The sequence below is a fragment of the Beauveria bassiana genome, assembly GCF_000280675.1.
Source record: "Beauveria bassiana ARSEF 2860 unplaced genomic scaffold BBA_S00008, whole genome shotgun sequence".
NCBI classification, from domain to species: Eukaryota; Fungi; Ascomycota; class Sordariomycetes; order Hypocreales; family Cordycipitaceae; genus Beauveria; species Beauveria bassiana.
In genome coordinates, this window is record NW_007930843.1 from 687,600 (window position 1) to 706,114 (window position 18,515).

The 18,515-nt window shown below is 51.7% G+C and overlaps 4 protein-coding genes across 4 annotated transcripts; all 4 read left to right on the top strand.

Moving 5' to 3' along the window:
- Window positions 1-977: 977 nt before the first annotated feature.
- BBA_03854 (ABC transporter) lies at window positions 978-5,635 on the top strand (the record flags this gene model as incomplete). The annotated part of the gene is made up of 5 exons (XM_008598951.1): window positions 978-1,047; window positions 1,581-3,635; window positions 3,693-4,588; window positions 4,641-4,898; window positions 4,958-5,635. The coding sequence occupies 5 exons, from the start codon at window positions 978-980 to the stop codon at window positions 5,633-5,635; spliced, it is 3,957 nt and encodes a 1,318-aa protein (XP_008597173.1).
- A 3,430-nt stretch (window positions 5,636-9,065) lies between these two features.
- Window positions 9,066-11,333, top strand: BBA_03855 (Transmembrane amino acid transporter family protein; the record flags this gene model as incomplete). Its single annotated transcript, XM_008598952.1, has 5 exons — window positions 9,066-9,727; window positions 9,823-10,230; window positions 10,298-10,467; window positions 10,524-10,766; window positions 10,822-11,333. The coding sequence occupies 5 exons, from the start codon at window positions 9,066-9,068 to the stop codon at window positions 11,331-11,333; spliced, it is 1,995 nt and encodes a 664-aa protein (XP_008597174.1).
- Window positions 11,334-12,645: 1,312 nt separating this feature from the next.
- BBA_03856 (GATA zinc finger protein) lies at window positions 12,646-13,368 on the top strand (the record flags this gene model as incomplete). The annotated part of the gene is made up of 3 exons (XM_008598953.1): window positions 12,646-12,840; window positions 12,905-13,162; window positions 13,231-13,368. The coding sequence occupies 3 exons, from the start codon at window positions 12,646-12,648 to the stop codon at window positions 13,366-13,368; spliced, it is 591 nt and encodes a 196-aa protein (XP_008597175.1).
- Window positions 13,369-16,339: 2,971 nt separating this feature from the next.
- Window positions 16,340-18,278, top strand: BBA_03857 (uncharacterized protein; the record flags this gene model as incomplete). The annotated part of the gene is made up of 2 exons (XM_008598954.1): window positions 16,340-16,930; window positions 16,986-18,278. The coding sequence occupies 2 exons, from the start codon at window positions 16,340-16,342 to the stop codon at window positions 18,276-18,278; spliced, it is 1,884 nt and encodes a 627-aa protein (XP_008597176.1).
- Between the last annotated feature and the right edge of the window lie 237 nt (window positions 18,279-18,515).

Consider the following 18,515-nt stretch of genomic DNA (forward strand, 5'->3'; position numbering starts at 1 on the left):
CTCCTTCGAAAATTCTTATGGATACTGGGAGGCTCTCAGCAATTGTCGACGGGCAATTTGCTGGATTCTCCCCCCTATTGGGAGTACACAAAGGGAACGCTCTCCGGAAGGCAGACGGAGCACTACCAGGCTATTTTCGATGCATCTTCGAGAGCAGATTTGACGACAAGCTGGAAGTGAGTGGAAGGGTATCTACCACCATTTTCTTTCCGATATGGGCGCCGAAGGAGCCAGTGCTCGACGAAGATGGTATCTCATCACAACGGCAAGCAACGTGGAACTGACAATTGTGTCAACAACTAGATTCCAAAGCAAAGTCCCAAGGAGACATAGATGCCGGCAAAGGCAATTCCTCATGTTCGACTCGAGCTACTCGGAAAGCAGGGCGAGCACAAACGTTTTTGATCCTTTGTGCCTACTCATGTTAAGTGGTTGTGCGCACAGCAATAATAAGGCCGGGCGCAGAGCAGCGTCAGCTCTCACATCGCCGTTGAATTATCGCCTTTGTAGACGGCGGCTGGCACGCTACATGGCCAGTCATGACCCAATCAGCATTCGACATCGCGTTACTACAGCGGTACCAACGAATGACAGCCGTGATAACTGGCCGGCCTTGCCCGCATTGTGGCAGGCGGCCAACACGTAAGAGAAATTCCAACGATGTTGGTGGGAACTGCCATGTCAAATTTAGGTGAGCGGTGTGCTTCTGTCAACCAACTCCAGGCCACTCCACGCACGCTCTCCCGCCAGGCTCACCTAGCCTCAATAGCGTCTATTTATTTAGCAACCTATTCCCCGCCCTGACCACGGAGTTCTTTGCTCAATTGCGGTCACCATAATCAGTATATTGGCTCGGAATACCACTGACTCGCTGCCTCACGCTCCTTCCGGCTTATCTTTCCCTCGCGGAAGCATTGCGTCTGCCGAGGTTCCGATTGCTTACTTCCGGCGTCAGCGCCAAGAGCAAGATTTTCATCATGGATACGGTAAATACCTATAATAAGCGCGCCGCCTATGGGTTCTTGAGTTATATGCATGATGATGCAAGTCGGTAAGAATGCAGCTCGTGGTAGCGCGTAATAACTGTTAGTAACCTGGACCTAGTGGCCCTGTCTGGATACGAAATCTCGTGGCCCTGGCACGGCATGGCTCTGTCCAAGTATTGATCTTGTCGGCATCACTGTTATGGACATTCATGCGAACAATAAAAATACGCCGTGATGGTTTAGGCAAGACTGTCCCGTACAAGCCACGAGGGATCATGTTGTTTGAAGCGTCTGGCCATCTCGCCCGCGGAATAACCCTAGCGCTTTTTATTATCGCTTGCAGCCACAATGCAAGACAGCTGCCCAATGCCATCGCCGTTGGATACATTTTAATACTAGGATTATTTCGAATCATAGTACGAGGACAGACAAGGCCCATGCTAATTCATCAAATAGCTCTCGTCTCTACTTCCTTACTTATTATAACCGTCACAGCCGACTTATTGCCCCTCGTTGTGTTGAATTCGAGTCATCGACCAGACATCATCACATTGGTGTCGATTTCGTCTCTGACAGCTGCACTGTTGGTTTTAGGGAGCTCGCCCCGTGAATGGCAGCCTCCACATGCCGGTATTGATAATGTCCCAGAAGACCTCGCTGCGGAGCCGTCAGATGAAGAAACTCGCAGCTGGATAAGCGAAAACGTGACTTTTGCACAGGTCGATAGACTGGTTTACAAAAGTCTCAAATCCAAAGTCGGCATGGATGACATGCCAAAGACCCCTTGGCATTACGACCCGAAGCTTCTGCACCGTGGATTCTCCGCGATGAGACAAGGCAGGAAAAGCACAGCCCGAACCATCTTTGATCTAATAGCACCGCAGATGCCAATAACCGTGATTCTCGGGGTCATTCATCCGCTGCTAGATCTGTGCGCGCCCTTCAGCCTGTACCAACTTCTCGAATACATCCGGAACCCAGAGGCAGCTACATTACAGCCGTATGTGTGGCTTGTCATCATGTTTGTTGGTCGCCTGCTAGAGAGCATTATCTATCAAAAGTTCATATCGATCACTCGAAGACTTTCCATGTATTGCGAGATCATGCTAACCGGCGAGGTCTTTCATGCCGCCCTCAATTCACGCGAGCTGACGGGCAACTTTCTCAAAGATGCCGAGCAGAAAGAGGACGAAGCTGCCGAGACCAGAGAGGGCACAGCGACGGGTATGCTCGAAAATCTTATCTCTACGGATATGGGATCGGTCACATATTTTAATGTTATCCTCATGGCGATCACGCAAATGCCCTCGTCTGTCTTGGCAATGGTCGGGCTATACAATGTCATCGGCTGGCCCATGTTTGTCGGCATATTTATTGCTTTACTCAGCGCACCAATGGCAAGATACATCTCGAGTTATACGCTACGTTTCGAGAATAAGGTCAAAGCTATTCAAGACGTCCGAGTCTCAATGTTGTCTGAGTACCTACAATCCATCAAAGTGATCAAATATTTCGGATGGGAAAACTCAATCGTGGACAGGATCAAAGGGGTACGTGCAGAGGAGCAGAAACAGAACTGGTACATCTCGATGTGCTGGATTGTATTCGCACAGGTGAAATCTTGGATGCCAATCGGCTCGATGCTGGCGATGTTCGGCCTCTACGTCGGCGTTCTGAAATTGCCCATGACTGCTTCTGTCGCCTATACAACTGTCTCGCTGTTTGAAACTGTCCGGGGTGACCTTGACTTCTTCGCCTCCATCATTGTGGAATGGCCAATTATTCGAGTGTCTCTGCGCCGTTTCGATAGCTTTTACGCTGCTCTCGACCCACTCGACCGTTACCCGGAAGGTCCTGTACGGATTGACCGTGCAACCTTTCGTCGTAGCCGAACCGCTGATTTTCGTTTATCTGATATTACTATCCATTTCGTCGAATATGGATTGAATACCATCACTGGAACAAGCGGAAGTGGAAAGACAACGCTGTTACTGGCCCTACTCGGGGAGACGATCAAGGAAACCGGCAGCGTTTCTCGACCAAGAGATGCAGCGTTTGCGTCACAAACCTCTTGGCTGCAAGCCCAAACAATTCGTGAGAATATTCTGTTCACACTCGAATACGATGCGAAGCGCTATAGCAGTGTCGTGAAGGCATGCTGTCTTGATGTGGACATCGACGAACTGCCAGATGGAGATAAGACGCAGGTCGGCGCAAATGGCGCTACCCTTTCTGGAGGGCAGCGTTCGAGAATAGCCTTGGCCAGAGCGATCTATTCATTCGCCCCCTTATTAATCCTCGACGACATATTCTCGGCGCTGGACACCAAGACCACGGTTTTGCTATGGAACCGCGTTTTCTGCTCCGAGCTCGTCAAGGGCAGGACCGTAGTACTCGTCACTCAACTGAATTGGGTTACTAGCGAGGCAGATCTGTCAATTACTCTCGAAGATGGTGCCGTTAAGTCAACGCACCATAATATTGGGCATGTTCGCGTGCCACAGTCTTTATCAGTCGCAGGTGATGAGGGCAAAGACCATGCAGCGCCAGTCGCTCAAGTTGAGCAAATATCGGACATGGAAGAACAGGAAGAGACGAATGTGATTGACGAAGAAGTGGAACAGAGCGGTGTACTCGGCGGCTTTCCTGGTAAGTGTTTATCGCTCATTCAAGGGGCCTCCCCCGGCTAACGCTGGTTCCGAATAGTGCTGCAATATATAATGTATTTCGGCAGCCCGACCGCTGTCATCGTGACAATGGTGGCAATGCTCTTCCAAACGACAGCAGCGATGATGACAAAATACTGGCTGAAGATTTGGGTCGACCACGATGACGCCGATGTTTCGGCTACTGCTGCGTTTTACCTCTCCGTCTTTGTGGCACTGAATTTCGCGGAAAATGCAGTTAGCTCAACGTGCTATTGGATCTTTATGAGAGGAGCCTGGTATGCTGCCATAACGCTTCATAATCGGGCCGTTAAAGCCCTGTTCAATGTCTCTCTTTCATGGTACACTGAGCATCCCGTGGGCCGGGTCATCAATCGTATGTCTGGCGACATCGGGACCCTGGACAATGAAATCATTGTCACGGTGTATCTTACCCTTCATGTCATCATTCTCTCACTCATGATGCTGAGTGCAATCACTTTGATTCTCCCCATTTTCCTCGGCCCGACTGTTTTACTTGCTGCACTTGGCATATCTGTGGGAGTGGCGTACAACCAGATTGCCATCTATCTCACGCATTTGGTTTCAGCAAGCCGATCGCCTGTTCTGTCTGGATTCTCTGAGGGACTGAGTGGGATGGCGGTCATTCGCGCGACCTCGACTTTGCCAAGTAAACTCTCGGAAAATCTAGCCCAGCTTCTCTCAACGTCGGCTCGGGCTTCTATGTCACAAATCGACGCAGACCAGTGGATCAAAATTCGAATCAATACCATTGCGGGATTGATCAATGTTTGCGCTGCATTTCTTGCCATTCGGGAGAGTGGCAGACTATCTGCTGGAATTGTGGGATTTTGCCTATCGCAAGCGACAGATATTAGCTCGGCTATCTTGATGCTCGTGTTTCAGGTCCACGGGATGAATCTGGAACTGCAAACAGTAAGTAAAGCATGCACATCTTCTATTCGGGCGTTGATTTGATCCATTCCAGTTTCATCGTGTTCGGGAGTATGGCAAGCTACGGCCAGAGGAAGAGCTGCTGAGCCAAATGACACCAGTTTCAGACAGTACAGCCGAAGTAGACGAGGCTGCTTCCCCAAACTGGCCTTCTTGTGGTGAAATTGAATTCAGGAATGTTACCGTGCGATACGAACCTGAAGGGCCAGATATCCTGAAGAATATTAACCTGCGGTTCAACCCAGGCGAACGCGTGGCGGTCGTTGGGAGAACTGGCAGCGGCAAGAGCACTGTAAGAGCCAGCGCTCGGCTATTTCGTCGATTGTTACTAACTGCTGCTGGAATCAATAGCTCGTGTTATCTATGCTCCGATTCACGCACATAATATCTGGCAAGATCTTGTACGATGGTGTCGACATCACAACACTTTCGTGTAAAAAGCTCCGACAGGCCATTTCCATGATTCCACAGGAGTCGCAGCTGTTCCAAGGGACGCTCGCAGAAAATCTTGACCCAACGGGAACAGCTTCCGAAGCTGATTTGCAAAGAGCTCTCGATGCCTGCCAATCTATCGTTGCAGTCAGAGCGACACAACCACAGTGTTCCACTTCTTACCAAGACGGCGAACCCGACACCGAAGACTCTGAGGGCCTGACGCTCAAGACACAAGTCGCATCAAAGGGCGAAAACTTTTCTCACGGACAGCGTCAGATCTTGTCGCTGTGTCGCATCTTGGCGAGACGATCAAAGTTGACGCTTCTCGACGAGGCGACTTCGAGCATGGACTCGGAGACGGATACTGGCATCCAAACGGCATTGCGCAAGGCTGTAGCTGAAGACGCGGGGCACTGCTTCGTCACCATTGCTCACCGTCTAAAGAGTATTGCTGATTATGACAAAGTGGTGGTCATGGGCTCGGGTGAAGTGTTGGAGGTGGGTACTCCACGGGAGCTCATGGAGAGAAAGGGCAGCTATTATGATTTGGTTATGCACGATCTTGATGCAGCCATGGCTGCGGATAGCCAGTAATCTGTCACGGGGTTTACTAACGCTATTTATTTTGTACGCTTACACATGAACAATTGAGCAACATTCACCACATTCGTAATGTATCTGAAAGACTTCTCGGAACGTATGGAATTCGATTCAAACAAAGTCTATCAAAGCCTGATCATTTGCCCTACGTTCCTCCATCTCAGTGGTTAGCTACAAGTCCAACTACCACCAACGCCAGTCGGTGGGCATTTTGCTACATGGCAAAGTCACAACGATAATCTGGTTAATTAGGTGTGTAGATAACTACAGTATTTAATCGCTACTTGCGCATTAAGAGCCTGTTGGGGTTAGCACCTCTCGAATACTGTGGATCGATCACAGTCCAACAAGCACAACAGGGCAACAGGCCAAGACACAGGGCCGGGCTTGGCTGTAAGCATAGCGCAGCCACTGCGTCAAGGCCGGGCGATCTGCAAAACCATGTCGCGATTTGGGACATTCCGATGCAGAAGTGTAATACTGTTGGCCAATAATAAGTTTGTGAGCCTGGGGGACCAGAAAAAAAGCGAAAAGTAAGCCTCGGAGGCTGAAAAGATGGTTGCAAATCGGAGGGACCCTTGGACTCGGCGTGAGGACAGGCGATTTCTGTTCCAGCCGCGGCGTCATGGTAGGATCTACACTTACAGACAATGCAATGTCTTGACATTCTGAGCGTGCATATATAGCATTGGGGCATCCCACCCGGAGAGCGGGATACATTCAACACCATCAGCTCACACTTGACGAAAAGAATAAAAGAAATTCAGTGGCAGGCAAATAAGTACGTATGTCCCAAGTCTTTGAGACACATTTTTGATGCTAACCGGGAATCATAGTTGCATCAAATTTTCTTCAAACGATACAAAATGGCGACTACCATGGAGGCCACGCCCACACAAGAGCCGGCGACGCGGGCACCGGTCGCTCTCGAGCGCATGCGGCCCGTCAGTCAGACTGTCCAGTGCCCGCATTGCGGGCAGGTAGTCAAAACAATCGTCGAGGGGCGCGGCAAGGGCATGCAGCGCTTCATGGACGTCTTCTTCTGGCCACTGCCGGGCCGGCGAAACTGGTGGGAAACCACGACTTGGCGATGCGGTGACTGCGAGGTGGTCCTGGCCTCGCAGAAGAATGGCAAGGATATCAAAGTGATACGATGACTGGTTGAAACACTGCGAATATTTTGGTCCAAGATTGTTCTGTTTTTTTAGAGAGCGTGCGAATTGTTGACTCGGCTTTTTCTCGGTGAAGGGACACTGTGCAATCTTTCTTCAAGTTTCGTCGCCTTGTAGAGAGAAGTCATTGTGTAGGAAGCCTCTAAATTATGAAGCAGTTGTACTCTTCAGCTCTGAGGGGGGAAATACAGAGCCCAGGCCAAGCGCAATCTGTGGTTTGTCTCGCCGGTGATATGTCTCTCCGCGGTTGTAACACGTACAGCTATACAATACGCCATAGTTGGGATCCTGGCCAATGCTCGTACTTGAATTGATGCCTAGTCTTTCGGCAGTTTGACGTGGCGGTACAGAATCCCGTTGCATGTGGTGTCATCTACATCGGGTAGTCTTCTCAACACGCGGTGTGTCAGCAGAGGACCGACGTCGATACCTTCATGAAGGGAACTTTTTGGTCCACAGCGCTGAGCGTACGGCACTGTGTCGACTTACTAGTATTAGAGCATACACGAAAGACAATATCCAAATTATTGAGTTACAAGGTAACTTGTGATTTTAGGTTATGCCGTAGACCGTAGCAACTTTCCGCAGTAGGCAATAGTCAGCCGGCTCTTGCCGGAGATGGGCAGCGAGTGCGTACAGCCCGACGGCCCCACGGTTCATCGTGGGTTCCAATTTTTCATTCGAAAGTCCAGGGACAGATTCGTTGAAGAACATCTCTTCTCCTCATGAACTAATCATCATCCTGTTGATGATTAGATCATGAAAACTTGGTGGTACGGCCCTGTACAAGGGGGCTGTTGCCCAAGTTGGAATCCCTTTTCCTCTTCGGCATTGTCCGATTTCGCGGACGCATCGCTGCTTGCTTATTAGTCCCCTATACAAGTACGGAATCTCATCAATGTGCCCCAATTCGCGCGAGACGCATCAGTCCCGCAAATGGATGCCTGAAAGAAGGAGGAGTATGGCCAAATCTGGATGCTGGGTTGGGGCAAATGAGATTCATGACGCAAAGGCCAGAAGTTTTTGACGAGTCCCTCAGTGGCTAGTCTGATGAGAAAGGACAAGTATTGCACAAAAAGTTAATAATTTGCGGGCGCCCCCCAGATTTCGGGCAAGGATGGGTTTGATGGGGTAATAAAGACTGTCCGCACGCTTGTTGCGAGTCCCCTCCTGCAGGCTGCTGATGATCCATGTTGGAGCAGTCCCCATGACGGCAAGCCTCAATTTTGAAAGGGGAGGTTTTGTGAATGTTAGCAAGAGCACCATCTTACCTAATAACAACTTGTTCACCCATATAGGAATGTCAAGGTTGCAGGGGGCCACGGCCGGGTTTGCCGAGCCTGATGAGAAGCCACGGAACGTGGAGTGTTCACCTTAACTGTCAGCCTATCCTGCGAATGATTATTCCCGCGTATCCGAGCAGCCCGCGGTGGCCGTCCCATGATTTGACAACTAAGAGCAATCAAGGGCCGAAGTGGAGAGCCAGGGACTGGCTAAGCCAACCTGGGGGAATGCAGCGGGTACCGTACCGAGTTGTGTTTTGCTGCTAGTAATTAATTACTTTTTGAATGGTACTTTTGTGCAAAGTTTAGTTTCTCTCACCAGAATTCCTCAATGGATGCTCATGCTCAACTGCTCAGGCGCAATTTCCCCCGGAGAGGATGAGGCTACACTTCGGTAGGCTGTTTCCGGTGGCCCGTTCGTGTCCGGTAATAGCGCACGGCAAGGCGCAACGCCACCAACGCACTTTCCGGCTTGGCTGCACCGCCATCGTCCGGCTACCTTTGACTTTGTCCATACATAGTAAGTGGCATAGCAGTAATAATAAACTCCAACAACTCGCCCCCAGTCGTGGCCGGCCCCCGCGTGCCGCCAATTGTGGAGAGGATGGAGCACTGACTGGGGGCACTTACACCAAGTTCGGCCAAGGCATGAACCGTGTTTCCCAACTCTGTGTTGCTATGCCTACTTAGCTGGTATCTAGTTGAAAGGACTTTTGTCCCCAGTTGCCGGCAAATCCCCATCATTCTCTCTCTCGCGCGTCGGGTACATTACGGGCCGATATGTGAATCCCGCGCACGCTGATAAGCCTTTGGTTCTTATACATGACGCCTGCAAAATTTCTATTTTCTTTCCTCATTCTTGCCACATTTTGTTCCTTACCCGGCTATATTGCCACTTTCCTTACATCTACCAATTTTGCCCCTTTTTGTTTTTCCTTGCCTGTTTATAGTTTTTTTGAAAAAAAAAGCATGGGCAGTCCAGCCTCGACAGATATGCCCATCGAGGCAGCAGCGCCGGCCTCGCGAGCCCGCCAGGGCGAAAAGTCTTTGGAGCTGCCCGCCAAGACGGCGCCTCTCCGCGGGTACGGCATCGACTACCGCGTCGACCCGACCGTCTCCTTTGCCGAGTTTCGCTACTGGGCCAAGGTGGAGCGCGAGGAGGAGCGCGAGGCGGAGCGGCTCTATCTCGAGCGGCGCGGGCCCATGACGCTGAAAAAGATGATCAAGAGCCGCTTCTCCAAGGGTGTCCACCACGACAACAAGAAGATGGATCAGCGACAGCAGCAGCAGCAGCAGCAGCAGCAGCAGCTTGAGGCGACGCGCATCGGACCGTCGACGGAAGAAAAGGGCGGCTCCGAGTATGACAGCACAGAGGGAGGCCGTCGCAAAGGCATGTTGAGTAGGTCTCCGGGAAACGCGGCCGCGGGACGTGACGGCAACGACAACAGTGTATTGGCAGCGTCTGCTTCGGACGAGGACAAATCTGCGCCCAGTCTAGCTCACGGCGGCTCCAGCACCACCACCTCGCTCGACGAGGAGTGGAAGACGGCCGCCAGGGCTCTACGCACTGCTGGCTGGAGCTCCGTCTTCTTCCTCGTCACCACCGACATTCTCGGCTGGTCGAGTTGTCCGTACGTTTCTTTTGCACGTCCCCAAAAACTCACGTCTAGTCCCCGATCGATCTGATCAAAGCTAACTAGGCGGCGCCATTCGCACGTTTTTATAGTTTTGTCTTTGCCAGTGTCGGGTACGGCACCGGCGTCGCCTTGTACGTCGTGTTTGGCCTCGCCGCCTCGCTCAGCGGTCTTATGCTCTGGAAAATCTTCACCACCATGGACTCGTCGCGCTACCCAATGCTCAGCTATGGCGACATCTTTTTTCGCATCTTTGGCCCCAAGACGAGACACTTTATCAACGTGGCCCAGTCGCTGCAGCAGTTTTGCACAGTCATGGTGCTCATCTTTAGCAAGGGCCGCATCATCTCTTTGCTCGCCGGACCGCAGCTGTGCTTCATTGTGTGCATGATCATCATCATGGCCATTGGCATGGTATTTGGGAGTATTCGATCTTTGCAACGTCTGGGATGGATCTGTAATCTTTCAGTCTGGTTCAACATCGTGAGCTTCATCTCCATGTTAGTGCCCCTTCCTTGGCAGATTCTCCATCTTACTAGCCTTGGTTGAATGCTAACCTGAGTAAAGTATGGTTGCTGCGGCAAAGTACGACATCTACTACCCGCCAATCTTTGGATCCACCATCCTACCCAAGGAGAAGCTTCCAGTCAAGAAGTTTGCAGGCCTGGTACCGGATGCATATCAGCAACAGGCGCATGGTTTTGCTGGCATCTTCAACGGAGTCGACAACATGGTTTGTAAGTCTTGGACACCTCTTCCTTCGCTTGCAAGTGTCCATTCTCATACCGTATAGACGCATACAGCGGCGCGATCCTCTTCGTCTCGTTCATGTCGGAGATGCGACACCCGATGGATTTCTGGAAAGGCATGATCTGCGCACAGGCCTTTATCTGCGTCGTGTATCTTTTCTTTGGCATCTTTGTATACAGTTACTTTGGACAGTACTCGGCTTCTGTCATCTATCAGGTCATCAATCCTGCAGGATTGCGCACGTTCAACAACGTGCTGAATCTGCTGACTGGTCTCATTGCAGCGGGTAAGTAATTGGGATGCGCTGAGTTGCGTACTTGTTGACTAATCATCTCCATCAGTACTGTACTTTCACGTCGGCATGAAGACTGTCTACATCGAAGTGTTTCAAGAGATTTTCAAATTTCCACCCATTGCGACAAACCGAGGCAAATGGATGTGGTATGCTCTTGGGCCCCTCTACTGGATCATTGCCTTCCTCATCGCGGCCGCAGTGCCCAACTTGAACGGCATTGTGGGCTTCGTGGGCGGTCTCTTTGCTGTCAATTTCAGCTACTCGTTTCCGGGCATTGCTTATCTGGGCTGGTCTGTTTTATCCGCCGCTGAGCTGCCTGGCGAAGGATTCAACCCCGAGACGGGTGAAAATGTGGTGCACGATAGCGGAGTGAAGCGATGGTCGCGCGGCTTCATGAAGAAGTGGTACATCCATATTCCGTGCACCATATATGCCCTGGCCGGTTTAGCCACGTCCGGCATGGGAACCTGGGCAGCTGTTGAGGGTTTAATTAGTGTGTTTGGGCCTGGTGGCACTGTGGCGACTTCTTATGGGTGTCGTTCGCCTGTTTGGGGCTAATTTGCTGGTCTATGCTTAAATGTGGCCGCAGCGTATTCTGTAGATATAGAGAGAGACATGGGCAAAAGTGGTGTAGACAACAGAAGGCAAACTTTCAACCCTCGATGCATTTTCCATGTACTTTATTTGCACGTAGCAGTAATGCAGAGCATGGATTTATGAACGCATATAAAGATGTGGGTCTCATTTATGCACTGACAGATGAATTTACTGCGTATCGCTGCAAGTAGCTTCCTTGTTGTGGAGGAAAAGGCCCGGGGACCACTGTTTTTAGACAAGGTCGGGGTGCTCGTCAAGGGTTCGATGACTTCTAGACTACGACAAACTATCCGGATAGGGGGAAACACATTTCGCAAAGTCTGAGTCTATCTATAGTCAACTTGTATCATACAGGTGGATTTCAGAATGAGCCGCAAAAGGCAGAGTTAGTTGCGTTCAAAAAGAAGCCAAAGCTTAGCAGCCTGTCTGTGAGTGAGCCTCGGTAAGCCTCTGGGTAGGTACAGAGATGAGTGTGGCGCAAATGGAGGAATGAGCGTGGCGAAAGCGACGAATAGCAACGGCAAATTTGGGCGAGTGCGCTATAAGTTTGACTGGAGAGGATCTCCTTACTTGGTCGTGACTTGAGCTTGATTTTTGTAGTGATGCGAGCCATGTCATTCACTCCGGTCGTGACGAATATGGGGTTTGAGAATTATGTCTGTGCTACCAGTCGATCAGCATCCGTAAAGTGGTATTGATTCGTCCTTATTTTCTTTTTCGCTCTCTTTAGTTTTTGGCGAGAGACGGAAAAACCTGCTTGTGCTCTGTAGACTGTAAGTATGGCGTATGGATACTACCTTGGTCAGGTAGGTGTGGAGGGAGGCACTGGGCTCCACCAGCACAGTCTGTCAGTCAGGGACTCAGGCAAGTCAGGGTCCTGCAAATCCCCATCTTTGCCAGCATGGGAATCTTTTTGGGATTCCTACCTCAGGCTACACCAACTTGGCATCGAAACCACCTTCAGCTGCTGTCGTCCATACTTTTTTCTTTGCCACACGCCGAAGAAAAGAATTCCCCAAATTGATATATAGACTGAACCTGGGGATTTCCAACCTCTCATTCCCCCTTCCTTCACCTACCTACAATTTGGTTTTGCTACCCGAGTACTTTTCCCTCTCACCTCACCAGGCCTGCCCCAACCGTATACCCCACCCCAGCACTGCGAGCCTTTGGGCATCTTCTCTCAACAACTTCTTTTTTTTTCCGTTGCCGTCGCCGTCGCCGTTGGATAATTAGCATCGACACTTAGCATCGACATCCGGCCCGCTCGTTTATGCCTGTCATCGCCCACGCTGCTCCGCACATTGGACTTGAGCCCTCCCACAGCCGCCACGCCCCCAGTGACCTCGCTGCCCATGTCTTTGCCACCATCTCGCGAGCGAGCAGCATAGCCGACACGCATCAGTCCACGGTGATGTCATCACGACTCTCCCTCAAGGGTCTCTTGCAGAGCGAAAACGTGCAGATTGTAAGCTTTCTTTTTGCCTCCCTGCTCCCCACCCCGTGGCGACTTGGTGCTAACCGTTGCTTAGATCCAGCAGAACCTCGCTGTCCTCGCCCGGTTCGCCGACGACCTCCCCCGCGACATTGATTCCGAGACGCCCCGTGTCACAAATGACGAGCTTTTGATCATGGGTAACCTGGTGCGCGACATAACCTCCAGTCTGGACAAGATTGAGTCGCTGCGGGCCGACGAGAATGAGGACGAGATGCTGCCGCATGTCGCGGATAAGTATGTTCCTACGAGGCCGATTTCGTCTGCTGCGCGGGCACGACGCAAAGAGCAAAATGTACGTCTTTTCCACCCACCCACTCCGATTGAACAAGCTTCTTGTGCTCATGCCAAATTTAGAAACAGAGAATGACACACAAATGCCACAACTGCCACCGCGTCGAAACGCCCCAGTGGCGGCCCGGCCCAGATGGCCCCAAGACGCTCTGCAACGTCTGCGGTTTGGTTTACACGAAACGACAGCAAAAACGTCCTACGAAATAAAGTAGTACACTAAAAAGTGCGGTCTTGACGAGACGTTTAATATCTCGGACGGGCTGTTTTAACATGACGATGGCATCTCTTCTGATACCATTTACGTTTCCTACTGGACTCTTCATTTCGGGAGTTTCTTTTGGAGCGGAGTTTCCAATCATGGATCATGGAAAAGTGAGACCATATGGATTGAGATTGATTTTGGTTTTATTACGCAAGGACTTGAAATTTGACTGATACCACCAGATTGTGTACGACTTTTACTGTCGGCTACTGTTTTTTTTTACTTTACTTTTTTTCCGTTTGGTCAGAAAACAGGTTTTGTTCTCGCGCTGTAACTATATACTACAACAGGCGCACTCCATTTATGTAACTAGTTAGTCTCTTTCATAAAATCAACAAGCACGTGCAAGCTTCGAATCCAGGCTCTGTTTTGATCGCAGTATGGATACCAAGGCAGTCCGTTACGACCAACCGCACTCCGGGGAGCCGATTTCGGGATACATGAAGCCGCCGGCACCTCATTCTGCATCGACACTATTTGGTCAAGTATAAAAGGATTACCTGTGATTCGATAAGCAGGGAGGATGTGGGATAAATATATCTGAGCAAGATGGGGAAGGGTGGTTGGCGTAGCATCGTATTCGTTCGCAGGTTCGTTAGTTGGCTCAAGTGGGTGCATCGTCTTCAAGTAATGGTGAATGGGTGCACCAGGAAACGATGCGATACGTCCCCTGAGAAGATGGAGACGGCAATCATCCCCTCTTTTTTTGCTTTCTCTTGTTCCTTGGCCTTGGCTTTTTCCGCTGCGGCCTTGGCGTCGGGGACTGGTTCGCACAGGTGGTTCGGATGGTTGCCTGGCGTACTTTGGGACCGTGACTTGGCCGAGAAGGGGCAAAGTGATGAGCAAAAAGATGCGAGTCTCACTGGGGGGCAGAGTTGCACGGCCGGCGCCGACATTTTGGCTCCCCTCAGTGATTGGGAAATCGGGCACGAGACCTTGCTTGGTGTGCTTGGGATGAGTGAGTTGGAGTTACGGATAGCTGCAGCAAGCTGGGCCCGTTTGTCTGATCCAATCAGACAGTTCTCGGTGGCAAAGGTGGCTGCGGGTAGTGTTCAAGGTTTCGGGTGAAGAGTACTTTGTACGGCGCTATATCATGCAGCTGCTCGCACGCAGCAAAAAGTGCAAAGGGATGGGGATCTCTCGGCCGCAGTGAGCGAGAGACAAACAACGTATCAGCAGGTTTGGTCTAAGATATGGTAGCAAAAAGACGTGGCCGTGGGCCATGCGTGTTAGCGCGCGCCATCAGCCACAAAGGCAGTGACTTGGCTGGGGGTTTCAAACTGTGCATCTTGTTGCTCAGCCGCAAAGCCTTGTTTGACTGGGCAGCGATGGGCTTGTCATGCAATTTTCGGGCAGTGCGGGGAAGGAAGTTTGACTGTCGTGAAAAGGCGCGTCTTGTGCTTTGCCGGTCTTGTCGTCGAGCTCTGTGGTGCACGGCCAACCAGCGCTATTGAGCCAGTGACGTAGTTGGCCGGCGATGGGGCGAAATACGAGTGCGGCGACTGAGAAAACGAACCGCACAAAAATCTCACGCCACGTATCAAAGAGCCATTCCATAATTCAGAGGGATTCATATGTTGGGGATGGGACGCGCTACGTTGTAAATCGTGTCTTGCCCTGCGGGAAGGCCCTGCGGGAAGGCCCTGCGGGAAGGCCCTGCAGTCGGCTTGGCCCTTTGCAGCGAAAAGAAGGAGCAAGGACTCAAGGAAGGCAATCAAGCAATCAAGCACTCGAGCGCCCGAGACTAGACGCAAAGCGGCGGTACTGCTGGTCAGCCCTGTGAATTGTGGAATTTTTGTGGAAAAGAGACAAGAGAGAATGAAAGCGAGAGCGAGGACCAATGATGATGCCATGACGGAGCATGGCTGAGGGCAAAGCTGCCTGCGAAATGCGACAAGAGCAGTGCGCCGAGGCTGAAGGGGAAAGTTCCGTGGCTCACTGGAAAGTTGATAGATATCTCGATAGGTTTCAAAGGTTACGACAAGCAAGCAGACACCTGAAGTTAGTTGTATTTAGTCAAAGGTAACATTAAAGCTATCACCTAAAAATAAAAAACTAAATCAGTCTGTTGACTGGTCAAGGACGCGAAACGAACGGCGGGCTCCTTGGCTGCTTGGCCATGGCCGGGTACGAGGTACCCAGGTACTGGCTGGGGTCCCAAGGCGTCGCCGTAGGTATTCACAAGCAACAATGCATGGCAATTGTGGCAGTGATTTGCTGGGAAATACTTGGGCCCACTGGCCACTGTACCTGACTAGGTACCTACCCGCCGCGTTCATGCGCCCCAGTAGTTGCCCGTTTCCACTCTGACGTTACTTGCCGTTTCCCGTTTGCTGTCATGGCCTTTTCCCTTTTCGCTTTTTACAGTGCGACGCCAGATAAGCCAGAATCGCCGCTCATCCAACACGGCATCGAAGCATAACAGTATAGCCACTTGTCCATCAGTTTCCTGCCTTCTTTTTTCCGCTTCTCCCCTCTCCTTCTTCCTTTTTCTCTCTTCTCATCAACATCTTATCCACCAGCCTTTCTGCGTAAGACCTCTCATGATATCGACGTGGCCATCTGTCGTCGCATTTACACCTCACTAACACGCCCGACCCGCTGTCAGCTGGCCACACCACATCACGAGCCAAGACACTTACCATTCTGCCCTGGCCGCAGCAGCCTTGGCCCGGCCTGTCGACCAGCTTCTTCTTCCTCGGGACTTCTCTCCACAGACTTGCTTGATCTTTGTCAAAATCTCCTTTTACATTATTGGAAAAACGCGACACCCCAGACTCGCCTAGCTACCAAACATCACCAAACCCACTTGGACGCCACATCGCTACCTGGATTACAAACACGCCCAACCAGGCAGGCTCGCGCGCACTGCCGCCCCTGTCAAGGCCAGTTACACTCTCAAACCCTCTTGTCATCATGAACGGGAGCGTTACTGCCCTCCGCATCGACGCTGTCGACGCCTTTGCCCGCACACTTTACCTGCGCACCAAGCAGGTGCCTTCGCCCACCTTTGACGATGCCGCCGTCGCCGTCCGCCAGATGCACATTTCCCTCCGCCACCTGCGTACCGAAGCTGCCAATCCCAAGTCTGCCCTCAACAAGCCCGAGTCTTCATCTTGCGCCGTCTACGCCGCCGAGCTCGAGCCCATAGTCGACCACTGCGAGTTTGCCCTCAGGCAGCTCGAAACGGTCCTCGATCGCTTCGATGCTGCTGACAACAAAGACGCACTGAACTCCCGCATCGCCTCCATCACAGCCAGAATTGCCCAAAAGGAGATGGATGTTGCGTTTTTCCTGGATACCGTCCATGAACGTCCAAAGAGCAACACTGCTTCGCCAGAGCATGACATGTTCGCTGAGATGAAGCACGAGATTGATAGCATGGCTTCCAAAGTCTTCAGTCGCCACTCTGGCGTGCTTCCCAGTAACTCGGACGCCCTCTGGCGCGAGTTCAGGTCGGAGCTTGAGCGTCGTGGTTTCTCTGCTGAGCAAATCGATGCTCACAAGGTATGCCATGCCCAAGGCTACGCTAGTTAATCTCGGGTACTAACACATCCCCCAGACTTCAGCTAAAGCATATATCCAGCAACTCGGCTCGTCATGGAACCGAAAGTGCGGTGAAATGCCCACATATCAGAGCGTTGCCGAATTTGAGGCCAATACGGCGCCCCAAGTCCTACATACCTCTCAGCCTCCCGTCGTGCCACCCAAGATACCCATCCTCCCGCCCAAGGACAACGCCCAGTCTATTAGGAAGGCAAAGCCACTGCCCAACACCAAGGCCGACCGGAGACATAGCGCCGACAACCCCTCGCCCACAGTTCTCCCAATCCAGTACTCGTTCGATGTCTCCGCAGCCAACATGGACAAGAAAAAAGACGGCGACGACTTGTCCATGGCGCTCGTTTCTACCAAGGAGCTAATGGCCTTGGACAGCCTGAATAAAGGCATGCATAGTATGACACTGCACACAGGATTGCACTCGCAGTCGGGCAATCCAAGCAGTGACCCGTCCCGCTCGTCAGACTCCCAAACAATAGCTGGGTCACCGCGATACCACTCTAGCACTCCAGCAGATGCCGGAAGCCACGCTCATACAGGCACTAACCCCAGTCGTCCATTGCGGCTGGCGCCAGACAGATATGGCAAGGAAATTCCCCCCGACGCAGAATGGACAAAGGTCCGCCGAGCCCTCCTCAGCTTAGAGGTCCTCGACCGTGCCGGTGTACGTTATGAGGCGCGCCCGGAGTACGTTGCCATCCTCGGTCGCCTCAGCCGCCACCAGATTGCCAAATTCGCCCGTCAGAGTGTCGAGTGTCGCGCCGCTCGCGCCGCTGTCCCGCCGCTGCCACCCCGACGCGCAGATTACGAGACACAGCCTAAATCGGGCAACAAAACGCACCACAGCGATGACGATGAAGTCTTCGATTCGAGCGACTCGACAGACTACGAGGACGATAGCTATTATGGAAAGGACGATCGCAACTATCCCACCATTGTCAGCGCGCCCTCCAAGACCAACAAGACGTCGCCGTCAACAACGGTCAAGCCCAAGCCCATCCTCAAGAACAAGAACAGACACCGCGTACACTTTGACCCGGAGCCGCACGAGGTCGAGCATCCGAGCAGCGCGCCAAGTACATACAACAACGACCGCCGTAGAGACTACTACCACGGAGAGGGTAGTTCGTCGTCCCGCCGATACAGGGACCATCACGATCGTGACTACTATGACCGCCCACACCGCAGCCACAGGGAACGTCGCGACAGGAGGAAAAAGTCGTGGGGCGAGACGCTCGGTGCGGTGGGCATTGGCAGCGCCGCACTGCTGTTGGGCGGCGTCGGGGCTTTTTAAACATGCCGACGCTGCTCCATTCTGGACGCCCCTCTTTCCTCTTTTTTTTTTCTTTGTTTTCTTCTTCTTTGCCTTGGAATACAGAACATGGACTTTTATGATAACGACACAAATGCGATGACAAAGGCGGAAAATGGCATATACAATCAACAATCTGAGCTCTAAACATGTACAGGTGGAACGCGTACTATATATCAGTAGCTTTTTATATAACGAATAACGACATTGATGACCATG